This window comes from Cetorhinus maximus, chromosome 21 (assembly GCF_964194155.1).
Source record: "Cetorhinus maximus chromosome 21, sCetMax3.hap1.1, whole genome shotgun sequence".
Taxonomy (NCBI): domain Eukaryota; kingdom Metazoa; phylum Chordata; class Chondrichthyes; order Lamniformes; family Cetorhinidae; genus Cetorhinus; species Cetorhinus maximus.
The window spans coordinates 29145416-29168664 of record NC_135899.1 but is presented as its reverse complement, the minus strand read 5'-3'; the positions used below and the strand labels follow the sequence as shown (position 1 = coordinate 29168664).

Here is a 23249-nt window from a genome sequence, read left to right as displayed (position 1 = left end):
CAGACCAAATGCCTTCGGAAAAGTGAGTGTCGACCCAACGCGCCCTTCATTGCTCGGCAAGGGCGAGGACCGTAACGAATTAAGTGTTTATTCCCTCAGTTCAATGCAAAGTCTGCTTTCGGGGGGCAGTTAAAAGGACACCCAGCTTTCAGATAGCAGTACCAACTTCAAAACTGACATTCGCGATATGTGGTAGGCTGGCCGAACATAATAAAACGGTGGATTAAAGCTGTTGGGGGCGTGAGTGAAATTTCGTGATTGTTGAGAATCCTTATTTTGGCAACATTTTAGGCAATGGTAAGAGGGAAATCGCTGTAAATGGAGTATGTCTTAGACACAACGTTAATTAGTTTTTTTCAGCTCAATATCTGAGGATATTTCTAATGGGGTGGATTTCGGTAAGTTTAATTTGAAATGTATAATCATAAAGTATCTCAGCGGGAACTCACTGGTTAACATCAGAGCTGACAATGTTGGTGAATATTTTATTGCAACTGAAGGGCACAACCTAAAAACGATGTGGCATGAAGAAAGGCTGGCGAACAGGTAACTGCGCGATTCGATTCAACCATCTTTCACTTAATACTCGAACGCGCTAACCCACTGCGCCTCGGTACCACACCTAAAATGAATCATTGAACGTTTATGCTGGCTACGAAGGCCGATCTTGGACCTTGCACAAACATGGACGGCACGTCCATTAACTCTCCACTAGCCTTTTACATTCGAGGCTAACATTGCGTTTTATGTTTCCAAATATTCGCGTTGCCCTGACACCAATATTAGACATTATTTCTTGAGGAACAGTAACCACAATCCTGTCAATTACTAAGATCTGTTAATGTCAGCAATCAGCTCACAGTAAATTTTTCAACGTCTTGAAGAAGGGAAAATTGCTTTGACTGTCACTGATCAGTCGGGATGTTCACCCTTCATGCTCCTCTGATTCTCTTTCCCACGGCCTTTCTCAAGATTCACAAAGCTGGAGACTGGGTTCTCTGTGTCGTGCCGTTTCCATTTCCCCCATTCCCACCTGGCAACATTTTCCACAACTTTAGCACCCTTCCGCCTTGCCTCATGTCCAGGGATGTGAAATTTCAAATATGCGGAGAGACTATAGAGGCCGGGATCGCTCTCTTCAGCGTAAAGAAGGCTAAGCGGAGATTCAATGGAGGTGTTTAACTTATTCGGGGGAATGGGCGGATAAGCTGAAAGCAAATAGGGAGAGAGTGTTTTAGCAGGCAAATGAGTCTGGAACTATAGTTGGATTTGACATGGCTACGGACCAAGTGCTGGAAAATGGGAGTAGAATGGATAGGTGCCTGGTGGCAAGCACGGACACGATGGGCCGACGGGCCTGGTTCTGTGCTGCATAATCCCATGACTCCAAGAATTCTTGTGATCCACAGTGCTACCAAGTCAGCCATAGTTGCTGTTCCGTGCTATTGAATTCCAGGGTTTCACAACGGTGTTTATAAATATCGTTTACTGCTCCAATTCAAATTCGAGCAGTGTTGAGTCCGCTGATTGTTTCCAGCATTTTCTGTTTTTAATGTTGACTGTTTGAATTCTGGAGCGTCAAACACGGAACTGTGCATGTTCTCAGTTTGGGAGCAAATATGGGTTTTTTTAATCAAAAATAAGTCTTTATAGTGCTAAACATTTGATTCCTCAGTGTGTCCTTATCGGAGATAGCGCAGCAAAGTATCCAAACAATCTTTGCCGTGACTCGGATTCGAACCGAGGTTGCTGCGGCCACAACGCAGAGTACTAACCACTATACGATCACGGCCCTACACATCAGGAAGTACCCAATCCCCCCGCTGCAACCATTTCGCATTCTCCTAAACTGCAATGAGCACAGGCCCAGTTAGTGTAACCTTTTCTCATTCGACAACCTCTTCATTCTAGGAAGCAAACCAAGTACCTTTTTCAGAACTGCTTTCAATTATTTTCAGTTTTTCCCTTTTAAGGTGTAGAGCCCTGTACAGTTGTAGAAACATTCCCTTCTTTCCTATTGCATCCTCCTTGCAATAAAGACCAAATTTCCATTTTCCTTCCGAATTAATTGCTCTCCCTGCATGAACGCTCCCTGTGACAGATGGACGAGAATACCCAGATCCCACAGCATTCTGTCGCCTCTCACAATTTAAATTATGTTCTGCTTTTCCATTCCTCTTGTTATAAAAACTGGAAAAACTCAGCAGGTCTGGATCTTGTTCTCATGTTTTTGTTTTCAGAAAAAGCTGACCTTTTCTTCCTCTGTATGAAGACATTCTGTTATTTTGCTTTCTGGCATTGCTCACGTTTATTCTGTTTTTAGCCCCTAGACTACCAAAGCTTACATCGTTATATTATCATTACCACTCCCTTTGCCATGTCTTCCATGGCATATTTGTCATTCAATCTCTCCTGCCCTGCAACTATCCCAGATCTTCCAATTTTCTCAATCTGATGTTACACACTTTTTCAACAGAGGAAAAATAAAAACAATGAATTTCTACATCTCTCTAGATTCAGAGAAAAATCGTCTTGGACTCAACACATTGACTGTGTTTGTCACTCCAAAGATGCTTCCAGACCTACTGAGCTTTGCCAACATTTACTGTTTAAAATTTCAGAATTCCAGAATCCGGAGTTTTTTGTTTGATTTTGTTTTTCTGTTGTGTCCTTCAACGGTGATGAGATATTCCCCAACCATTGCCAGATCTGATATTAACCAGTAAAGCTCCTTGCGAGATATTTTAAGCAGTTTCCTTTCAAATAAAAGGAAAAGGGCATAGATGAAGCAGAAATCAGCGCATATTGATCCTGACCCCATTGAAGTTGGCTCCCCCCGCTTTCTGACTCTAAATTATTCTTTATCCATTTCCATAGCCAACCTGAAGCTTATGGTATAATGAACAGTATCCGCTAAAGTTATCTTACTGATATGTGATCCATTTTTTCTTCAATTGATATCTGGTCCATTTGCAGTAAGTTCTAAAATCCAGGTGTATGGTGACTGTGGCTCCTTTGGATGACAGCTGTCTCTCCTGGGCAACTGCCACGCATGACTTCAAGGAAGGCAAAGGTGTTGGAGACTCTTGTTCTGATTTTCCTTAAATCAGTAAATTGAATAATTGTGCGAAAGAGATTTCCATCTCCCCTTGAATCCTATGAATGCTGATGTTCTGATGTGCCCACACCCAATCACACCAAAGCAATTTGCCCCTCTTGTGACTAAAAATATACTTCATTCATCAAATTTGTCAAAATACATAACATTTTATATCTGACACTTGATGGAGTACAAATCATTTCAATTTCTTTCAGTGCAGTACACTTACAACAACTGATTATATTTAAACTTTTCATATACATTTAAGTTCAAATATTCGCTGTTATATACAGCACATGTGCTTTACACAGGTTCTAACATCTTGGCGTATCATGATGTGAAAGGTCAAGATTGTGGCCTTTTTCCATTTCATTCTTCCAGCCTCTGCCCCAAATTTAGTTCATCCCTCAGCACCATTATTTATCAGTCATTTTATCTGATCCATTCTGGGCAGCCTGTTTACAAATCCATAAAATCACCCGCCTGTCAGAGTAATTCACCTCACTATTGGAGCTTGTGTCTTTTACTGTCTGTGTCATGGACTTCACTTTCCCTGAGTGGGAAATCTATACAACCTTAAGTGGAGCTTCAAAGGGCCAGTGATGAAACTCAGTCAACATCCTCTCGATAACTTGAGTCCAGATTTACAGCTGTTTATAATCTGGTTGGTGTCACTTCAGCAGCTGTTAAACCCCAATGAGTAACACTGAGCCACAGGCCAGGACTGATGAGTTTGACGATGTTTATCCTCTTGCAACAGCTATTAAAAGGAAAGATTGCTGTCAAACAAACATTTTACAACAATTTTTGATCTCCACCTTCAAAGTCAGAAACAGAACTTCAGCTGCAAACAGTTCCCCTTCACCATCTCACTCCGCCCCACTTTGTCTACACTCACAGGCGAAATGATCAGATTTACCTGAGCTCACTCACTGGCGAACATCGCTGCTCAACCAAGACAAAAGTAACAGAAAATATTCTCCCTTTAACCCATCCTCTCACTCCCCATCCGGGTACCTGGCCCCCTCACTTCCCTTTTGGGCCCCATGTCACATCACTCCTCAAACGACCCCGCCGGTACTCTCACTTCCATTTTAGGCCCCCCACCACCACCCCACCCTCCGTCCCCCCGCACCCCCACCCCCCTCCTCCCTCCCCTCGCCATCCCCTGACTCCCTGTACGGCCCCCAGTCCCCATATTCCCTGTACATTACTGGACTGTGTGTCAGTTTCCCACGTGTTTAGGGGAAGTCAATAATGTTCTGACATTTGTGCTGTGAAATTTGGCGCCGCTCATTCCCAGGAGTGACAGACTCTGCCCTCCTTTCTTTCCTCTCCTCTTCCGTACGACCTCATCGAAGACAAGAACAATCAAAGCCACTACAGCAACCGTTCCAAAAATCAAAATCTGATTTGTTTTCTCTGGAGACCCTACAGGCACTCGGAGGCCTCTATTGTGGGGGAATGAGGGGAAGACCAATTTAAAACCACATTCGTTTCTTATTCAGAAGCAGTTGTACCAAAGCCGTGTCCGAGATTGAATTCGAGTAGGGTCTGCGATGTGATGGATAGTCTCATCAGCTCATTTGTAGGTTCGAAAGATACAGCGTAACATGGGTAACGCTCCTTTGAAGCATTTTGGGATGGGTATCTACGTTAAAGGAGATACATGTATGCAGGTTATTGCGTGTCTGCAGGTATTGTAATTATGCTTCAATCCAAAGTCATTTCTGGTTACCTACATGAGTGATTAATCCCGAACCAGTTTACGAATAGGCTCGTGGAAGGAGAGTGATGCGAGTGAGCAGATATCTAGGGAAAGGGAAGAGCGAGTGACAGTATTGCTCAAAGATACTGTTACAGCAATGGGAAATTAATGACATTCTAGAGGATTCATAAAAGGATCTAATTTGGTAGAGTTCGGAAACAATAGAGAAGCCGTTTCACAGCCTGGTGTATTTTGTATAAACAATGGCGTCTTTAACGTTACAAAACACCTCGAGGCATTTCACGGATGCATTATAAAACAAAGCGCGATGGCAAGACTCATACGGAAATATTAGGTGATTTGGCCCAAGGCTTCGTCAAAGAGATAGTATTTAAGGAGCGTCTTCATGGAAGAAAGTGATTTCGAAGACGGATTTTTTTCGCGAGGACATTCAGAGTTGAAGCCATGACGTGTTAAAAGGATCGACACCACCTTTGGAACAATGAAAATTGGGGATGCTCAAGGGGTCGAAAATACTACAGGTCTCCAAATTGTGCGAAGGAGGTTGAGGAATGAGTTTATAGGCAAATTACAGAAAGAATTTCCATCACTTACCTCCCTGTGGACAGCTCTCAACTATGAGAGATGAATTTCTGAGCCAGTTATCTTCCAAACGTAATACTTATTAACAGTGAAATTATTGGCGCCACACTCTATTTAGCTGAGTCAACCAAACCTCCATATACAAGTTTCGTCATCAGCTACAACTTACGCTGAGCTCTGGACTTGTACTGTAACCATGTCGCCAACTTCGGGCAAACTGTCCCTTTTGCTTACAATGATGCTGCCAGAGCCAAAGTTCATTCCCAGCATCTGTACTCGGTCACATTTGTGTCAGGCTAAGGAATATCTGAGGATGGTTTTGAACAACATTCGACATGAACGCCTATAAACTGCCTTTGAAGAATCCAACGCGCTCTTCACTGGGCCACAAAAACAAAAGCTTTCACGAAAAGAAATTTATTCCCTCAGCTCAATGGAAGGCCACGGAGTCGACCGGCAGTCAAAGGGAAAATCAAGTTTCAGTTAGCAGTCACCAGATTAAAATTTACATTCGCTCTATGTGGTCGCCTGGCCGAACCATATGAAGTGCTGGAATAAAGCTGGTGATGCGTGTGTCAAGATTCACAATTATAAAGGTTTTTGGGAGTGCTTATTTTGGCAATTTTTTTGAGGAAACTGAAGCAGGAAAGCTGCTTGTGATGAGGACACAACGACCCTGCAAAGGGAGATGTACGGGCAGAGTAAGTGGGCCAACATTTGCCAGGTGTATAATGTGGGAAATTGTTAGATTGTCCAATTTGGTAAGAGGAGTTACAAAGCAGAATATTAATTAAATTGAGAGAGCCTACAGAATGATTTGGGATAGAGGGATCTGGGTGCTCTCGTTCATGTATCACAGAAAGTTGGCATCCAGAAGAGAAAGTAATCAGGATGGCAAATGGTATGTTGGCCTTTAGTGAAACGAGGGTCCAGTATAAAAGAAGGGAAATCTTCCTACAGCTTCACCAGGCGTTTGTTTGACACACATCAAGCCATGCATTCAGCTTTAATATACTTATTTAAAGAGGAATATTACTTGCATTAAAGGCAGATCTGACTGGTTCACTTGGTTCATTCCTGTAATGAAGAGATTGCCTTATGAGGAAAGGTTGAACAGGTCGGGACTATATTCACGGGGGTTTAGAAGAATGAAAGATGATATTGGCAGCACTGTGGTTCGCAAGGCATCACGTCCCACTCCAGCACTTAAGAACAGAAAGCACGACTTAGACTTCACGAATCTGTACAATATTTTCTACATTTAGGGTTCCATACCACAGAGTTTCGGGCTGTGCCATTCAGCGACATGAGAATATTATCCAAACACTGTCAGCTCTGATGTTAACTAGTAAGTTCCCAACCTGATTTTAAATGAGAAATCACTTCAAATAAACAGAGAAACGGATGCAACAAATACAAACATTAGAAAATTACCAAAATCATTGAGAGAAATTGCATTGTCATATGAACATACGAACATATGAAATAAGAGCAGAAGTCGGCCATTGGGCCCCTCGAACCTGCTCCGCCATTCAGTAAGATCATGGCTGACCTGTTTGTGTTTTATGCTCCAAATTCACATTTACCCCGATAACCTTTGATTCCCATGCCTAACAAGAATCTATCTACCTCTGCCTTTAAAACATTCAGTGACCCCGCCTCACCCGCCTTTGAGGCAGAGAGCTCCAAAGCTGCACAGCCCTCTGAGAGGAATAAAACACAATCTTCTCACCTCAGTCCTAAAAGGGCGACATCTAACTTTAAAACAGTGGCCTCTAGTTCTGGATTCACTCACAAGAGGAAACATCCTTTCCAAGTCCATCTTGTCCAAGTCCATCAAAATTTTATATTCTTCAATCAAATCACCCCTCACTCTTCTAAACTCAAGTAGAAACAAACCCATTCTGCCTAACCTTTCCTCATAAGATAACCCAACCCACTCATTCCAGGTATCAATCTAGTAAACCAAATTTAAACCGCTTCTGACGCATTTACCTCCTTCCTTAAATAAGGTGACGAAACTGCATACGGTATTCGAGATGTGGTCTCACCAATGCTCTGTATAACTGAAGCATAACATCCTAACTTTTAAGTTCAATTCCTCTCGTGTTAAAAGATAGCATTCCATTAGTCTTCTTAATTAATTGCAGCACCAGCATACTACCTTTTTGTGAATCATGCACTGGAACAACCAGATCACTCCGTACCTCCAAACTCATCGTTCAATATAATCAAAGGCACAACCGACATTGTTATCTGTGGGAGAGAATTCCAAAAGTTTAAGACTCTTTGAGAGAAGAAATTCCTCATCTCCATCATTAATGGGAGACTGTTTCTCCCATTAATAAATGTTGCCTCCAGTACTAGATTCTCCCATGGGGAGAAATATCTCAGCAGCTATCCTGATTCAAGCTTGAAAGTTCTGTTTGGAAAAGTGCAAAAAAAGCAGTCAGTTTCCAGAATGCTATTGAGTTGCGACAGTTATCAATGATTTGGATGAGGGAACAAATGTAATATTTCCAAGTTTGCTGACGACACGAAACTTGGTGGGAATGTGAGCAACAAGGAGGGTATTAAGAGGCTTCAAGGCGAGTTAGACAGGTTGATTGAGTGGGCAAACACATAGCAGATACTGTATAACGTGGATAAGTGTGAAGTTATCCACTTTGGCAGGGAAAGCAGAATGGCAGAGTATTACTTAAATGGTGATAGATTGGGAAATGTTGATGTACAAAGGGGCCTGGGGCTTTGTACACCAATTACTGAAAGTAAGCATGCAGGTGCAGCAAGCAGTTAAGGAAGCAAATGGTATGTTGGCCTTCATTGTGAGAGGACTTGACTACAGGAGCAAGGATGTTTTACTGTGGCAGTACAGGGCCTGGGTCAGAGCACACTGGAGTATTGTGTGCAGTTTTGGTCTCCTTACTTAAGAAATGATATACTTGCCATAAATGGATTGTAGTGAATATTCACCAGACTGAGTCCTGGAGTGAAAGGATTGTTGTGTGAGGAAATATTGTGCTGACTAGGCCTGTATTCACTGGAGTTTAGGAGAATGAGAGGAAATGTCATTGAAACATATACAATCCTGAAAGGGATCGACAGACTAGGTGCAAGGATGATATTTCCTCTGCCTGAGAGTCTAGAACAAGGGGTCACAGTCCCAGGATACGGGGTAGGCCATTTAGTACTGAGATGAGGAGAAACTTCTTCACTCAGAGGGTGGTGAGCCTATGGAATCCTCGACCACAGAAGATTGTGGAGGCTAAGTCACTGAATATATCTAAGAAGGAAATAGATACATTTCTTGTCCCCAAGGGCATCAAGAGGTCAGGGGATAGCGTAGGAGTACGGTGTTGAGATAGATGATCAGCCATGATCATATTGATTAGCGGAGCAGCCTCGAAGGGCAGAATGACATATTCCTGCTCCTATTTTCTATGCTTCTATGTTTCAACAACTTTTAAAATCTGCTGAATCTGCGTCAAACAAATAATGAGATTTTATAGATATAGAAAGAAAATCCCATACATATATAATTCTTTAGATGGTATTTTTGGATGTGTTGAATCTGAACTTTTTGTATAACTCTGTTATTACTGGAAAGGATTGTACGCCAAAAGTATTTCACTGGCGCTTTGGGACGTCTCGTGTTCCTAAAACAAACACTCTATCTTACTTTCTGAATTAAGAAAGAGCTGGAGTTTTGAAATCCATACCATTTGGGCTCAATATGTCTACTTTCTGCCGAGCTCACGTGTTCGCTATCCCTCTGCATTTCTTTGTCTCTTTGTACATCCTCTGTTTTCCTCAGATGAACCACTCTCTGTCATGGAACTTCTCCCTCTGGGGTTGCTAAATGGAAGCGGTTTGGTTGACTGCGTGATTGTAGGTGTGTCGCTTCTGTCGGAAATACCTGGCCGAGCAAGGTCGCCCAGTTCCTTGTTCGCATAGTGGTGAATATCCCTGTCACGTAGGTGGTGAAGTTGAAGCGAATGTCCTCATTTTAAAATGACGAACTGTATTCACATTTCCTGTGCAGTTACATGTTGGAAAAACTGTCGGGAAGAATACAATAGTAAAGAGGAGATGGTCCTTCCATATATTTGCTTAAGCGGAGAACAAGGCGATGTTATTAAGTCAACATTTCCTACTACAGCGATGTTTTTTGTGGCCGAATGGTTAAGGCGATGAACTATAAATGCATTGGGGTCTTCCCGAGCAGGTTCGGATTCTATTGACTACTGAAGCAATTCAGCTCAATTAGTTGGAAGATTTAACAAGGCTCTATCTATACCTTGCACAGAATGATACTCCACTCAACGCGTTTTTCGAGTATTTTCCCCCAGTTCTCATTCACAGTTATTCTTGCTCTCAATCCATCTTCCTCCCTCGTAACTGACTCTCGTAACTTTGCACAACAGACGCCAGACTCATCGGCCTTCAAATTCCCACTGGCCAGGTGCTGGAAGTCGCCACTGTGCTGGGAATTTAACCATTTGCAGGCAGTGGCCGCACCTTAAGAAATGTGACCAGGCGCTATCTACACTGGGAATGTAAACAGTTGTCTAAAGCTCAGTCTGTATTGTGAGTGGCTCTATTTAGGTGATGTGGCCAGTTCTCGCCCCCTGGCTGCACAGCAGCAACATAGCCAGTTGTCTGTACGTCAGCCAATGGGTACGTTACCAGCTGGCTCTGTTATGGGAATGGTTTTAAGTACCAGCAGGTTTTATGGGAAATGTGGCCCCCATTAATGGTGAATGTTATTCACAGCTCAATAATGTTCTCGAAACTGGCACTACTTTCATTAAAGTTGATAATCTAACTCTGAGGTCGCATAAGAGACGCATTAACGGAGCTACATAAATGCACTTGTTCTTGACACATTAAGGAGATCGATTTATATTCTTCTACAGCTTTCGACATTCATTTTATAAGTTATATTTGAGAGACTACCAACAAAAACGGTGAAGGTTTTGATAGGAAGGGTAAACAGTAGCTATTTTTAGGACTGTGTGTGTGTACGGAGCACAGGAGGCAGAACTTATGAGCATAGGAACAGGAGGAAGCCATTCAGCCCGTCGAGTCTGCTCTGTCATTAAAAACGATGATGGCTGATCAAACACTTCAATGCCTTTTACCCACATTATCCCCATAACCCTTTTCGTTATTGTTAATCAGAAATCTATCAATCTCTACCTTAAACATATTCAGTGACTGAGCTTCCATGGCCTTCTAGGGCAGAGAATTCCAATGATTCACAGCCCTCTGAGTAAAGAAATGTCTCCTCATCTCGGTCCTAAGTGGCTTCCCCCTTATTTTGAAATTGTATATCCTGGTTCTAGACGTCCCAAACAGGGAAACATCTTACCTGCATCTACCCTGTCTATTCCTTTAAGTATTTTGTTGGTTTCAATGAGATCATGTCTCATTCGTCGAAACTCTAAAGAATACAGGCCCAGTTTTCCCAATCTCTCTTCATAAGACAGTCCCGTCATCCTCGGAACAAACCTGGTGAACATTCATTGCACTCCCTCTACAGCAATAATACTCTTTCTGAGGTAAGGGGACCAAAACTGCACACAGTACTCCAGGTGCGGTCTAACTAAGCTTCTATACAATTGAAGCAAGACTTCACTATTCCTGTACTCAAATCCTTTTGCTAACATTCCATTAGCCATTAGCCTTCCTAATAGCATGCTGCACCTGCATGTTAGCCTTCAGTAACTTATGGACGAGACACCCAGGTCCTTTTGTACATCTACACTTTCTAATCTCTTTCCATTTAGGAAATACTCTACACATCTGTTCCTTCTACCAAAGTGGATAACCTCACATTTTTCCACATTGTATTCCATCTGCCATGTTCTTGCTCACTCACTAAATCTGTCCAAATCCTCCTGTAGCCGCTTTACATCTTCAAATAGTGCAATCGATCAGAGCCAAACAGTAAAGATGTGCAGAGTTAGAGAAAGAGCTTATATTGTAGCCACCAGATAAAAAAAGGATGTTCTTAGTGGTGAGAAACTGTGGATTGTAGAAGGACACGCGGATTTGGCTCTCCTGGTAAAAAAATTACTAAACGCTGGTGCACACCTATAATTATATATTACATTTTCAATTTATATAGAGAAAACAAAATCTCAATTTCGAGCCCGTCATATCCGGGGTACCACTCATCCCTGGTATTGGTGACAACTCTCTCGAAATTGCAATTAGGTCCCAGGGCCTCCCTTGTCAAGAGCTAAGAAAATAAAAAAATACGAGCATAAGGCCTGTCGGCCTGCTCTGTCATTTCGGATGATTCTATTAGGGATTATTGTATTTGTAGAGTTTTCCCTGTTTTTGGTCATTTCCGTTTATATTTCAGATTATTGCAGATTTTGCATTTGCAGTAATTCTAAACACACTGTGCCACGTGGGTGCAGCTCCTTTGATTGACATCTCTCTTTCTCTCCTGGGGAGCTGCCTCCCTCACGTCACACGCGTTTACGTCACACATGATTACGCGCTGACGTCATGGGTCGTACATGGTGGAGTGACCGCGCCTGCGCCGGGCTATTACAGAGCGGATTTGCCCCACTTACAGGCCGCGCCTGGATATCGCCTGGAGGATGGTGATGGCGAGGGTCTCAGGTCGGCGGGCGATGTGCTTGGGCCCTAGGCGGCGCTGCTGTGGGAGGGAGGATTAGCAGGAAGCCCTGGTGCGGCCTGGAGCCCCTGGCCTAGGCCTAGGGCCGTGAGGGCGGCCTGAGAGGCAGCTTCTCCGACTCCAGGTCCCGGTGGGGGTGGTGGCGGTGACCCCGTGCTCTCGGGCTCTCTGAGGTCACAATGGCTGAGGGTGATGACGTAAGCGCTGTCAGCAGGAGCCCAGGAACAGGAGGGTGCCCCACTCCCACTCTCCTGCCCTATCCCCCCAAATCTGTAAAAATTCTTCCTTTCCAGATCTTTATCTGATTCCCTTTATAAAGTTACAGTTGATTCTCCTTCCATCACACTCTCAAGCAGTGCATCCCCGATCATAAGAACTCGCTGCTTCAAAAAAAAGACTAATTTCCTCCTCCAGTTCCAAGTTTTTTTTTATCCAATTCTCTTTTATTATGCAGATTGACTTTGAGAGATGGAGAAGGCGGTGGTTTTGGATTCAGGCGAGTGAGGGATGTTGTCTGTGAGACTGACTCAGCAGTAAGATTCCTCATTCTGTCTTGTTCCAGCTGTTCCTATTTGTATCTGACCTGACAGGCGGAGACTGCAGACGTCATTACTGCTGTGACCCTGTTTGTTTCTCTACGGGCATCAATGTTTTCTCTTCCTTTGCACAGCATCGAATCGTAAGTGTCTGATAGTTTGTTACTATATTTGCTTCCGACTATGGCAAAACCTCGATTTTAGCATTCTCATCCTCACATTTAACTGCCTCCAAGGGAATGGATTGTTGTCTTCAACTGCTGGGAAGTAATCTGGCACAGCGGAGAACCTGTCCTTTTATCGATTCCCCTCTCCCCCTACTCATGTTTTACACAATGACAATCGGGCAATTTTTATAAAAGGCTCTGCCATATTTACATCCAATCAAAATTGGCCATGACCCTCATGCAGCTTTTGTTTCAAAGAGGGAGACCAGCAGAAGGAAAAATTTCCATAGATTTCCTGACCTAATTTGCAAAGATGCTGGTTGTCAGTCTGTCAGTTTTTAGTGAGACTTGAAAGTATTCACTTGAAAGGCACACTTGCCCATCTGTCTGTGTGTTACTATTTGGATTTTATTAAGCAACAGGTGTAATATTACAGCTGCATGTAATACGTTTTGTGAAGGGTGAGATTGGACTTGGAAGAAGTTGAGCTTGAATCTACCAATTCCAAAACTGGCTGCTGTTAAATGATTTTTGTTATTTCACAGACTGTATGGTAATGTGATCAATCATACGAACATACAAAGTAGGAGCAAGAGTGGGCCACTTGGCACCTCGAGACTGCTCTGCCATTCAATAAGATAATTATTGATCTGATTGTGGCCTCAACTCTGCATTCTGCCTACCCCCTGATAACCTTTCACTGCCTTGTTGGTCAAGAATCTATCTACCAATCAAAGCAAATTAAAAGAGACGTTGCTATTTCTTTAACACAGCTGAATGCCTATACAGAGCTCCTATCCCAGTCTACCTCAGTATCATGTATACCCCACTATTTATTACATGTCCCTGCCACTGCAACCACACATCCCCCACCCCAACCCCAGATTGATGTCATCTTAAAATTTTTAATTGTAGTACTGATTCCCAAGTCCAAATCCTATATGCAAATGGTGAATAACCGTGGTCCCAGCACTGATCCATGTAGAAGACCACTTTCCACCTTCCACAAGTCTTAGTAAATAACTTTAACCTATACTCACTGTTTTCTGGTTTGTAGTCAGTTTCTGTTCATTCTCCGACCTGTTCCATGACTCCACGTGCTCTGATCTTAGCCATGAGGCTGTTATGCGGTATCTTATCAAAAGCCTCTTTAATATCTAATTATTTGGATCTACTGCATTACCCTTGTCTACTCTTTCTGTTATTTCTTTGAAGAATTCAATAATGTTGGTCAAACATCATTTTCCCTTTTGAAATCAGTGCTGACTGCTCCTTAATATTATATTTTCCGTTGCTAGAAGTTTTTCTATTACATCTTTGAGTATAGTTATCATTATTTTTCACACCACCATCATTAAGATGGCTGGTCTATTAGTTACTGGGATTTTTATATCTCCATTTTTATATAACTGAATACTATATATGTATATATATATGTACTGCAGCTTGAGGAACTTTGGTCAGAGTTGATGAGCTGGAAGCTGAGCTTCAGACGCTGCAATGCATCAGGGAGGGGGAAAGTTACCTGTACACTTTCTTCCAGGAGGCAGTCACACCCTTTAGGCTAGGGTCTTCAGATTTGGCCCGTGGTCAGGGACAGGAGGGTGTGACGATGAGAGGCAGGATTGGGGATCCAGAACATCACATTGGAAGAGCCTCAGCCTTTGCATTTGTCCAACAGATTTGAATTTCTTGCCGCTTGTGTGGACGAGAGCAGAGGATGCAGGGAGGATGAACAAACTGACAAAGCACCCTGGGGCAGGGAGCCATTCAAGTGGAGGGAGTAGAAAGGAATGTAGTTGTAGTAGGGGACTATTTTGTTAGGGGGAATAGATACTGTTCCTTGCAGCCAAGAGGGTAAGTCCCGAAGGCTGTGTTGCCTGCCTAGAACCAGAGTTAAGGACACCTCCTCGGGGCTGGAGAGGAATTTGGAGTGGGGAAGGGAAGGATCATTTTCAAAGTCCCTGTGGGTACCAACAACATACGTAGGACCACGAAAGAGGTTCTTCTGATGGAGTCAGAGCGGCTAGGGGTTAAATTAAAAACAGATCATTGCCAGATTACTACCTGAGCCATGTGCAAATTTGCATAGGGTAAATAATATCAGAAAGTTGAATGAATGATTCAAAAGTTGGTTTGGGAGAAATGGGTTTCGATTCGTTGTGGCACTGACACTAGTGATAGGGAAAGAGGGAGCTGTACTGTTGGGACAAAGTTCATCTGAATCATGCTGGGACCAGTGTCCTGGTGAATTGCATAACTAGGCTTGTAAAGAATGCTTTAAACTAAATAGGAAGGAATGTTCATGTGAGGGGAGATTTGAAAAGTTAAAGAGAAAGGACAAGGCAATAGTGCAGAATATTGATACGGGTAATGGGAACCAGAGTGCGACAGGAAGGAATAGAACATACAAAAATAAGAGTACACCAACAAATAAGGTCGGAGTAGGGAAAAATGATTAAACAGAATTGAAGACTCTTCTTGAGCATTGCTACGAGTCCACTTCAACCTTGTGTTGCAAAATGGAATGCTAAACTTGGGAGTGGATCAAACTATATCTTTCTATGGCTGTACTCGGATGGCATAATGAACCATACTCTTGTAGGTCCAAACCAGGTATGATATAACATAGGTGCAAACTATAGTGACAGTGTTTTGAAGGACCAGTGTGTAGTAGGATTGCTCCCCATGTCACTGGGTTCCTGACCTAATCATGCTGGCAGATATCAGTTGGACAAGGTTACCCTTCAAAATGTGGTACCAGAAAACTGGAAGGTAACCAGGTGACCTTCACCCACCTCCTCGCACCCCGCTCCAAATGCCTCTTATCCCTCTTATGCACACCCTGGTAATCAGTTCAGAAAGAGTTGGTGATGATGTCCGAGTAGTTTGTAGTTCAACTGTTAAACTGCAATTAGTGAAGGGCTCAAATAGATCAAAGAGGGCGAACATGAAGGACAGAAAATGAAGAGATAAAACCAAGGTAAACATTGCATTCTCTGAAAACAAAACTCTCTGCATCAGGGCAATAATCAATGATGCAATTCCATTTATTAAACTACGCTTGCTGTGTTTTAATTATTGAAATTATCCATGTTAACCAAAGAATTCTCATGATTATCATTGACAGGAAAGATATGGTGAGACAGTATAAAATAAAGGGGGAGCCTCTAAAGGAGGTGCACGAACAGAGGGACCTTGGTGTATACGTACATAGGTCATTGAAGATGACAGGGCATGTTGGGAGAGTAGTTAATAAAGCATATTGTATCTTAGGCTTTATTAATAGGGGCATCGAGTACAGAGTAAGGAGGTCATGTTGAACTTGTATAAGGCACTAGTTAGGCCTCATCTGGAGTAATGCATCCATTTCTGGGTGCCATACTTGAGGAAGGATGTGAAGGCATTGGAGAGAGGACAGAGGAGATTCACAAGAATGATTCCTGGGGTGAAGAACTGGAGCTATGAGGATAGATTGGAGAGGTTGGCACTCTTTTCCTTAGAGAAAAGAAGGCTGAGAGGAGACTTGATCGAGGTATTCAAGATCCTGAGCGTTATGGACAGGGTCAACAGTCAGAAACTGTTCCCACTCAAGAGAACATCAAGAACTAGAGTGCACAGATTTAAAATAATTGGCAAAAGGAGTAAATGTGATGTGAGGAAAAATGTTTTCACCCAGAGGGCGGTTGGAGTCTGGAACAAACTTCCTGAAAGAGTAGTGGAGGCAGGTTCGATCAAGGTATTCAAAAGGCAATTGGATTGCTACCTGAAAAGAGAGAATGTGTAAGCTTGTGGGGATAGGCAGGGGAGTGGGACTAGGTGGAATGCTCTTTCAGAGAATCAGTGCAGACTCGATGGGTTGAATGGCCTCCTGCACTGTAAAGATACTGTGATACTACTTATCAACTTATAAATTGATAGCACAGGTAGAAAGAAATCACTATGATATAACCATTACACAGACATGGTTACAATGTGACCATGGCTTGGACCTGAATATTCAAGGGTATTTGACACTTTGGAAGGGCAGGAAGAAAGGAAAAGGAGTCAGGTAGCTCTGTACATAAAGGATGAGATTAGTACAATAGTGAGAAGTAATCTTGGTTTGGAGGATCAAGATGTAGAATCAGTTCAGCTGGAGATAAAAAATAGCAAAGGAAAGAAGTTTATAGCTCCCCCACCCCCCCACCACAAAACCCCTGCCCACCACCTTCCCCACCTGCCTCCAGACAGTAGGTAGCCTGTAGGACAGAGTATAAATGAAGAAATATTGGGGCTTGTAAGAAAGGTACTGTAATAATCGTGGGCAATTTTCATCTTCATATGGATTGGTTCAGTATAATTGGAAAAGGTAGCATTGAGGTTGAGTTCATAGAATGTATTCAGAGCAGTTTCTTAGAACAGTTTATTCTGGAACCAAGCACGGAAAAGGCTATTTTAGATTAGGTAACATGTAATGAGGCAGGGTTAATTAATAACCTCATTGTAAAGGATCCTTCTGGTAAGAGTTGTCTTAACATGATAGATTTCATATTCAGTTACAGGATGAGACTGGTGGATCCAAGACAAGTGTTTAAACTTAAATGAAGGCAGTTAAAGGGTATGAAGCGAGAGTTAGCTAAATTGAACAGGGAAAATAGGTTAAAAGTTAGGACGGTAGAGTGCCAAACATTTAAGGAGATATTTCATAACCTCAGCAAAGATATATGCTATAAAGAAAGAAAGACTCTTTATTCGTTCATGGGATGTAGGGACCGTTGGCTGGGCGAACATTTGATACCCATCCCTAATTGCCCTTGAACTGAGTGGCTTGAGGGCAGCTAAGAGTCAACATCTGGAGACACGAGCAGGCCAGACCAGGTAAGGATAGCAGATCCGCTAAAGGACATTAGTGAATCAGATGGGTTTTTAATGGTAGATTCATGGTCACTATTACCATATTCCAGCTTTATTGATTGAATTTAAATTCCAGCAGCTGCCATTAGGCTGGGCCTCTGGGTTACTAGTCCAGTAACATCACCACTAGGCCAGCACCACCATCTGTGACTAACTTTTTTTTTATTCATTCACGGGATATGGGCTTCGCTGGCTGGGCCAGCATTTATTGCTCATCCCTAATTGCCCTTGAGAAGGTGGTGGTGAGCTGCCTTCCTGAACCGCTGCAGTCCATGTGGTCCAGGTACACCCACAGTGCTTTTATGGAGTGAGTTCCAGGACTTTGACTTAGCGACAGTGAAGGAACGGGGATATATTTCCAATTCAGGATGTTGAGTGACTTGGAGGGGAACTTCCAGGTGGTGGTGTTCCCATGTGTCTGCTGCCTTTGTCCTTCTAGATGGAAGTAGTCATGTGTTTGGAAGGTGCTGTCGAAGCTGCTTGGGGAATTCCTGCAGTGCATTTTGTATGTGTACACACTGCTGTTACTGTGCGCAGGTGGTGGAGGGAGTGAATGTTTATGTATGTGGTGCCAATCAAGTGGGCTGCCATGTCCTGGACGGCGTCAAGCTACTTGAGTGTTGTGGGAGCTGCACTCATCCAAGGAAGTGAGGAGTATTCCATCAGTTGTACAATTGGAAAAGGTGGTGGACAGGCTCTGGGGAGTCAGGAGGGAAGTTACTCGTTGCATGATTGCTAGCCTGTGACCTGCTCTTGTAGCCACAGTATTTATATGGCTAGTCCAGTTCAGTTCCTGGTCAATGGTAACCCCCAGGATGTTGATAGTGGGAGATTCAATGATAGTAACTTCAACGGGTGATGGTTGGATTCTCTCTTGTTGGAAATGGTCATTGCCAGACACATGCGTGGCGCGAATGTTACTTGCCACTTGTCAGCCCAAGCCTGGATATTGTCCAGGTCTTGCTGCTTTTGGACATGGACTGCTTCAGTATCTGAGGAATAGTAAATGATGTTGAACATTGTGCTATCATCAGTAAACATCCCCACTTCTGACCTTATGAAGGAAGGTCTTTGATGAAGCAGCTGAAGATGGTTAGGCCGAGGACACTACCCTGAGGAACTTCTGCATTGATGTCCTGGAGCTGAGATGACTGACCTCCAACAACCACAACCATCTTCATTTGTGCTAGGTACGACCCGAACCAGCATAGAGTTTTCCCCCTGATTCCCATTGACTCCAGTTTTGCTAGGGCTCCTTGATGCCAGACTTGGTCAAATCACAGAATCACACAGTGCAGAAGAGGCCCTTCGGCTCATCAAGTCTGCATCGACACGTGAGAAACACCTGACCTACCTACCTAATCCCATTTACCAGCACTTGGCCCATAGCCTTGAATGTTATGATGTGCCAAATGCTCAACCAGGTACCTTTTAAACGATGTGAGGCAACCCGCCTCCACCACCCTCCCAGTAGTGCATTCCAGACTGTCACCACCCTCTGGGTAAAAACGTTTTTCCTCATATCCCCCCTAAACCTCCTGCCCCTCACTTTGAACTTATGTCCCCTCGTGACTGAACCTTTAACTAAGGGGAACAGCTGCTCCCTACCACCCTGTCCATGCCCCTCATAATCTTGTACACCTCGATCAGGTCGCCCCTTAGTCTTCTCTGCTCCAACGAAAACAACCCAAGTTTATCCAACCTCTCTTCATAACTTAAATCTTTCATCCCAGGCAACATCCTGGTGAATCTCCTCTGCACCCCCTCCAGTGCAATCACATCCTTCCTATAATATGGCGACCAGAACTGCACACAGTACTCCAGCTGTGGCCTCACCAAGGTTCTATACAACTCCCACATGACCTCCCTACTTTTGTAATCTATGCCTCGATTGATAAAGGCAAGTGTCCCTCCACCTTCAGAGATCTGTGGACACACATGCCAAGGTCTCTTTGTTTCTCAGAACTTCCTAGTGTCATGCCGTTCATTGAATACTTCCTTATGAAATTACTCCTTCCAAAGTGTATCACATCACACTTTTCAAGGTTAAATTCCATCTACCCATTTGACCATCCCTTCCATATCTTCCTGTATGCTAAATGCTGCCTTGATGTCAAGGGCCTTCACTCTCACCACACCTTTGGAGTTCAGCTCTTTTGTCCATGTTTCAACCAAAGGTGTAATGAGGTCAGGAGCTGAATGGCCCTGGTGGAACCCAAACTGGGCATCAGTGAGCATATTATTGCTAAGCAAGTGCCACTTGATTGCACTGTTGATGACCCTTTCAATTACTTTACTGATGATCGAGAGTAGACTGATGGGGCGGTAATTGCCTGGGTTGGATTTGCCCTGTTTTTTGTGTGCAGGACATACCGTGGCAATTTTCCACATAGCCAGGTAGATGCCAGTGTTGTAGCTGTACTGGAACAGCTTGGCGAGGGGCGCAGCAAGTTCTGGGGCACAAGTCTTTAGTATTATTGCCGGAATATTGTCAGGGCTCATAGCCTTTGCAGTATCCAGTGCCTTCAGCCATTTCTTGATATCACGTGGAGTGAATCAAATTCGCTGAAGACTGGCATCTGTGATGCTGGGGACTTCCAGAGGAGGCCGAGATGGATCATCCACTCGGCACTTCTGGCTGAAGATTGTAGCAAATGCTTCAGCCTTATGTTTTGCACTGATGTGCTGGGCTCCTCCATCATTGAGGATGGGGATATTTTGTGGAGCCTCCTCCTCCAGTGAGTTGTTTAATTGTCCACCACCATTCACAATCTGATGTGGCAGAACTGCAGAACTTAGATCTGATCCGTTCGTTGCGGGATCGTTTAGCCCTGTCTATCACTTGCTGTTTATGCTGTTTGGCAGGCAAGTGGTCCTGTGTTATAGTTTCACCAGGTTGACACCTCATTTTTAGGTATGTCTGTGCTGCTCCTGGCATGCCCCTCTGCACTTTTCATTGAACTAGGGTTGATCCCCTGGCTTGATGGTAATGGTAGATAGGGGATATGCCTGGCCATGAGGTTACAGATTGTGCTCGAGTACAACTCTGCTGCTGCTGTTGATGTCCCACAGCACCTCATGGATGCCCAGAATTGAGTTGCTAGATCTGTCCAAAATGTATCCCATTTAGCATGGTGGTAGTGCCACACAGCACGATGGAGGGTATCCTCTCTGTGAAGGTGGGACTCTGTCTCCACAACAATTGTGCAGTGGTCACTCCTACCCATACTGTCATGGACAGATGCATCTGCGACTGGTACATTGGTGAGGATGAGGTCAGTTATGTTTTCCCTCTTGTTGGTTCCCTCGCCACCTGCCACAGACCCAGTCTAGCAGCTATGTCCTTTACGACTAGGCCAGCTCGGTCAGTAGTGATGCTTCCGAGCCATTCTTGGTAAAGGACATTGAAGTCCCCCACCCAGAGTACATTCTGTGCCCTTGCTACCATCAGTCCTTGCTCCAAGTGATGTTCAACATGGAGCAGCACTGATTCATCAGCTGAGGGAGGGCAGTACATGGTAATCAGCAGGAAGCTTCGTTGCCTGATGCCACGAGACTTCAATGGGGTCTGGAGTCAATGTTGAGGACTCCCAGGGCAACTCCCTCCCGACTGTACACCACTGTGCCGCCACCTCTGCTGGGCCTGTCCTGCCGGTGGGACAGGACATACCCAGGGATGGTGATGGTGGTGTCTGGGACATTATCTGTGAGGAATGATTCCGTGAGGATGACGATGTCAGGCTGTTGCTTGACTTAGTCTGTGAGACAGCTCTCCCAATTTTGGCATTAGCCCCCAGATGTTAGTCAGGAGGACTTTGCATAGTCGACAGGGCTGAGATTGCCGTTGTCATTTCCGGTGCCTAGATCGATGCCGGGTGGTCCATCTGATTTCATTCCTTTTTTGTGACTTTGTAGCAGTTTGCTGCAAATCAGTGGCTTGCTAGGCCATTTCAGAGGGTATTTAAGAGTCACATATAGGCCAGAGCAGGTAAGGATGACAGATTTCCTTACCTAAAGGACATTAGTGAACCAGATGGATTTTTACAACAATCGACAATGGTTCCATGGTCATCATTAGAGTTTTAATTCCAGATTTTTATTGAATTCAAGTTTCACCATCTGCCGTGGTGGGATTCAAATCAGGGTCCGCAGTGTAATACCCTGGACCTCTGGATTGCTAATCCAGCGACAACGAAGGAAGTGAACAATGGTATCAATTGAAAGAAAAGACATGTTGCAAAGATTAGTGGTCAGCCAGGAAATTCAAAAATTTTTTGGAATAAGCAAAGGATGACATAGATCAGTAACCTCAGTTGCACAGAATGTGGTTTCTTCAAGGGCAATAATGTTGCACTTGTATCTAGCACTGGTTGAACCGAACTGAACTGCATGCCATCACATCCGAGCCTGGAGTTTCCACAGCATTTGCATGCAGAGAAATGTGCAATCTGGGCACCAATGGTTTGCTAAAAGGTCATGCAGACTTGGGTGGAAGTAGGAGGGCTCTGAGGAGAGCAAGCTTCAAGCCTGAGTCCTAGTCTGCACTCTTGAAATAAGCTGTGTGGTTTTGAAATTCCATCACTGATGCCACTTTCAGTTTGAAATTTGAGAATCATAGCCCACTGACCTGAAATCTGATGTTTCCAATGCAAGTTTTGCTTTTATCCCCCTAACTTTTGGAGGGGCAAATGATTGCAAATTGGCTATGTTCAAATATCAATTCTAACTTTTTCCATTAGTGCCAAAGTGACTAACTGGAAGTTAGAAGTGGCACGTTAATAGATAAAGAGAAAATTCTGCAGGGGTCTTGACCATACATTTGGGTTTCTGTATGAAAAAGATTATTAATTTTATATCTTGGCCCCCTGGCTCCAATCGCAATTGGATCACAAAACGTAGGCCCAAATCTTCAGGAGAAGGGTTTGGTGAAAATAATTGAACATAGATCAGTGACCTCAGTTGCACAGAATGTGATTTCTTCAAGGGCAATAATGTTGATCTAGCACTGAGCGGTGCTGGGCTGCAGCTAGAGCATACACAGTGCAGGTGCTGGAACTGTACAAGCATGGCCGTGTCAAATCTGAGAAATGGCCCAGTTTCGGAGGGTAATGGAGCCAGCTGCTGGGCGAGGAGGCTTCACAAATACCTCATGTAGGCCTCAAACCCAGAGTAAGATCCTACCAAACCTGCATTTGCTCCAAGTGGGGCAGCATCTGTGGGGCTTTTCCCCATGACAGGCCCAGGTTAATGACCGCCCATCATTAAAGGGAGCAATGTGCAACAGGGCACATTGTGCGGGGCCATCCTGGGTCAGGAAACTGGAGGAGAGAATGTTGTAAATTTCTACCGTGAGCTGGCCGTAATGGATTTTGTAAACTCCTTTTACAGGGGGTTAGAAAGGGAGGAATTACACACAGCAAACCCAAACCAAGGGCAGTATTTGGTCTGAATTTCTAATCTAGACTAACATGGAGGATTTTTGTAAACACAGGTTACATCTCTCAGCTAATGTTGGGGCATTTTTTTTCTTCAGACAAGAGAAGATAGGGGTGATCTGATAGAGATCTTTACAATTCTGAATGGGTTG

The 23249-nt window shown here is 43.8% G+C and overlaps 1 protein-coding gene and 1 non-coding gene across 2 annotated transcripts in view; one reads left to right on the top strand and one right to left on the bottom strand.

Moving 5' to 3' along the window:
- Nucleotides 1-517: 517 nt before the first annotated feature.
- LOC144695151 (uncharacterized) overlaps nt 518-23249 on the top strand; it is a 52600-nt gene continuing 29868 nt past the window's right edge. Inside the window, exons 1-3 of the mRNA XM_078566048.1 lie at nt 518-546; nt 12518-12596; nt 13312-13319. Of these exons, the coding sequence (XP_078422174.1) occupies nt 518-546; nt 12518-12596; nt 13312-13319 (116 nt within the window). The remainder of the gene's footprint in view (nt 547-12517; nt 12597-13311; nt 13320-23249) is intronic.
- trnah-gug (transfer RNA histidin (anticodon GUG)) lies at nt 1721-1792 on the bottom strand. The gene has a single exon. It is a non-coding gene; the product is annotated as a tRNA-His (tRNA).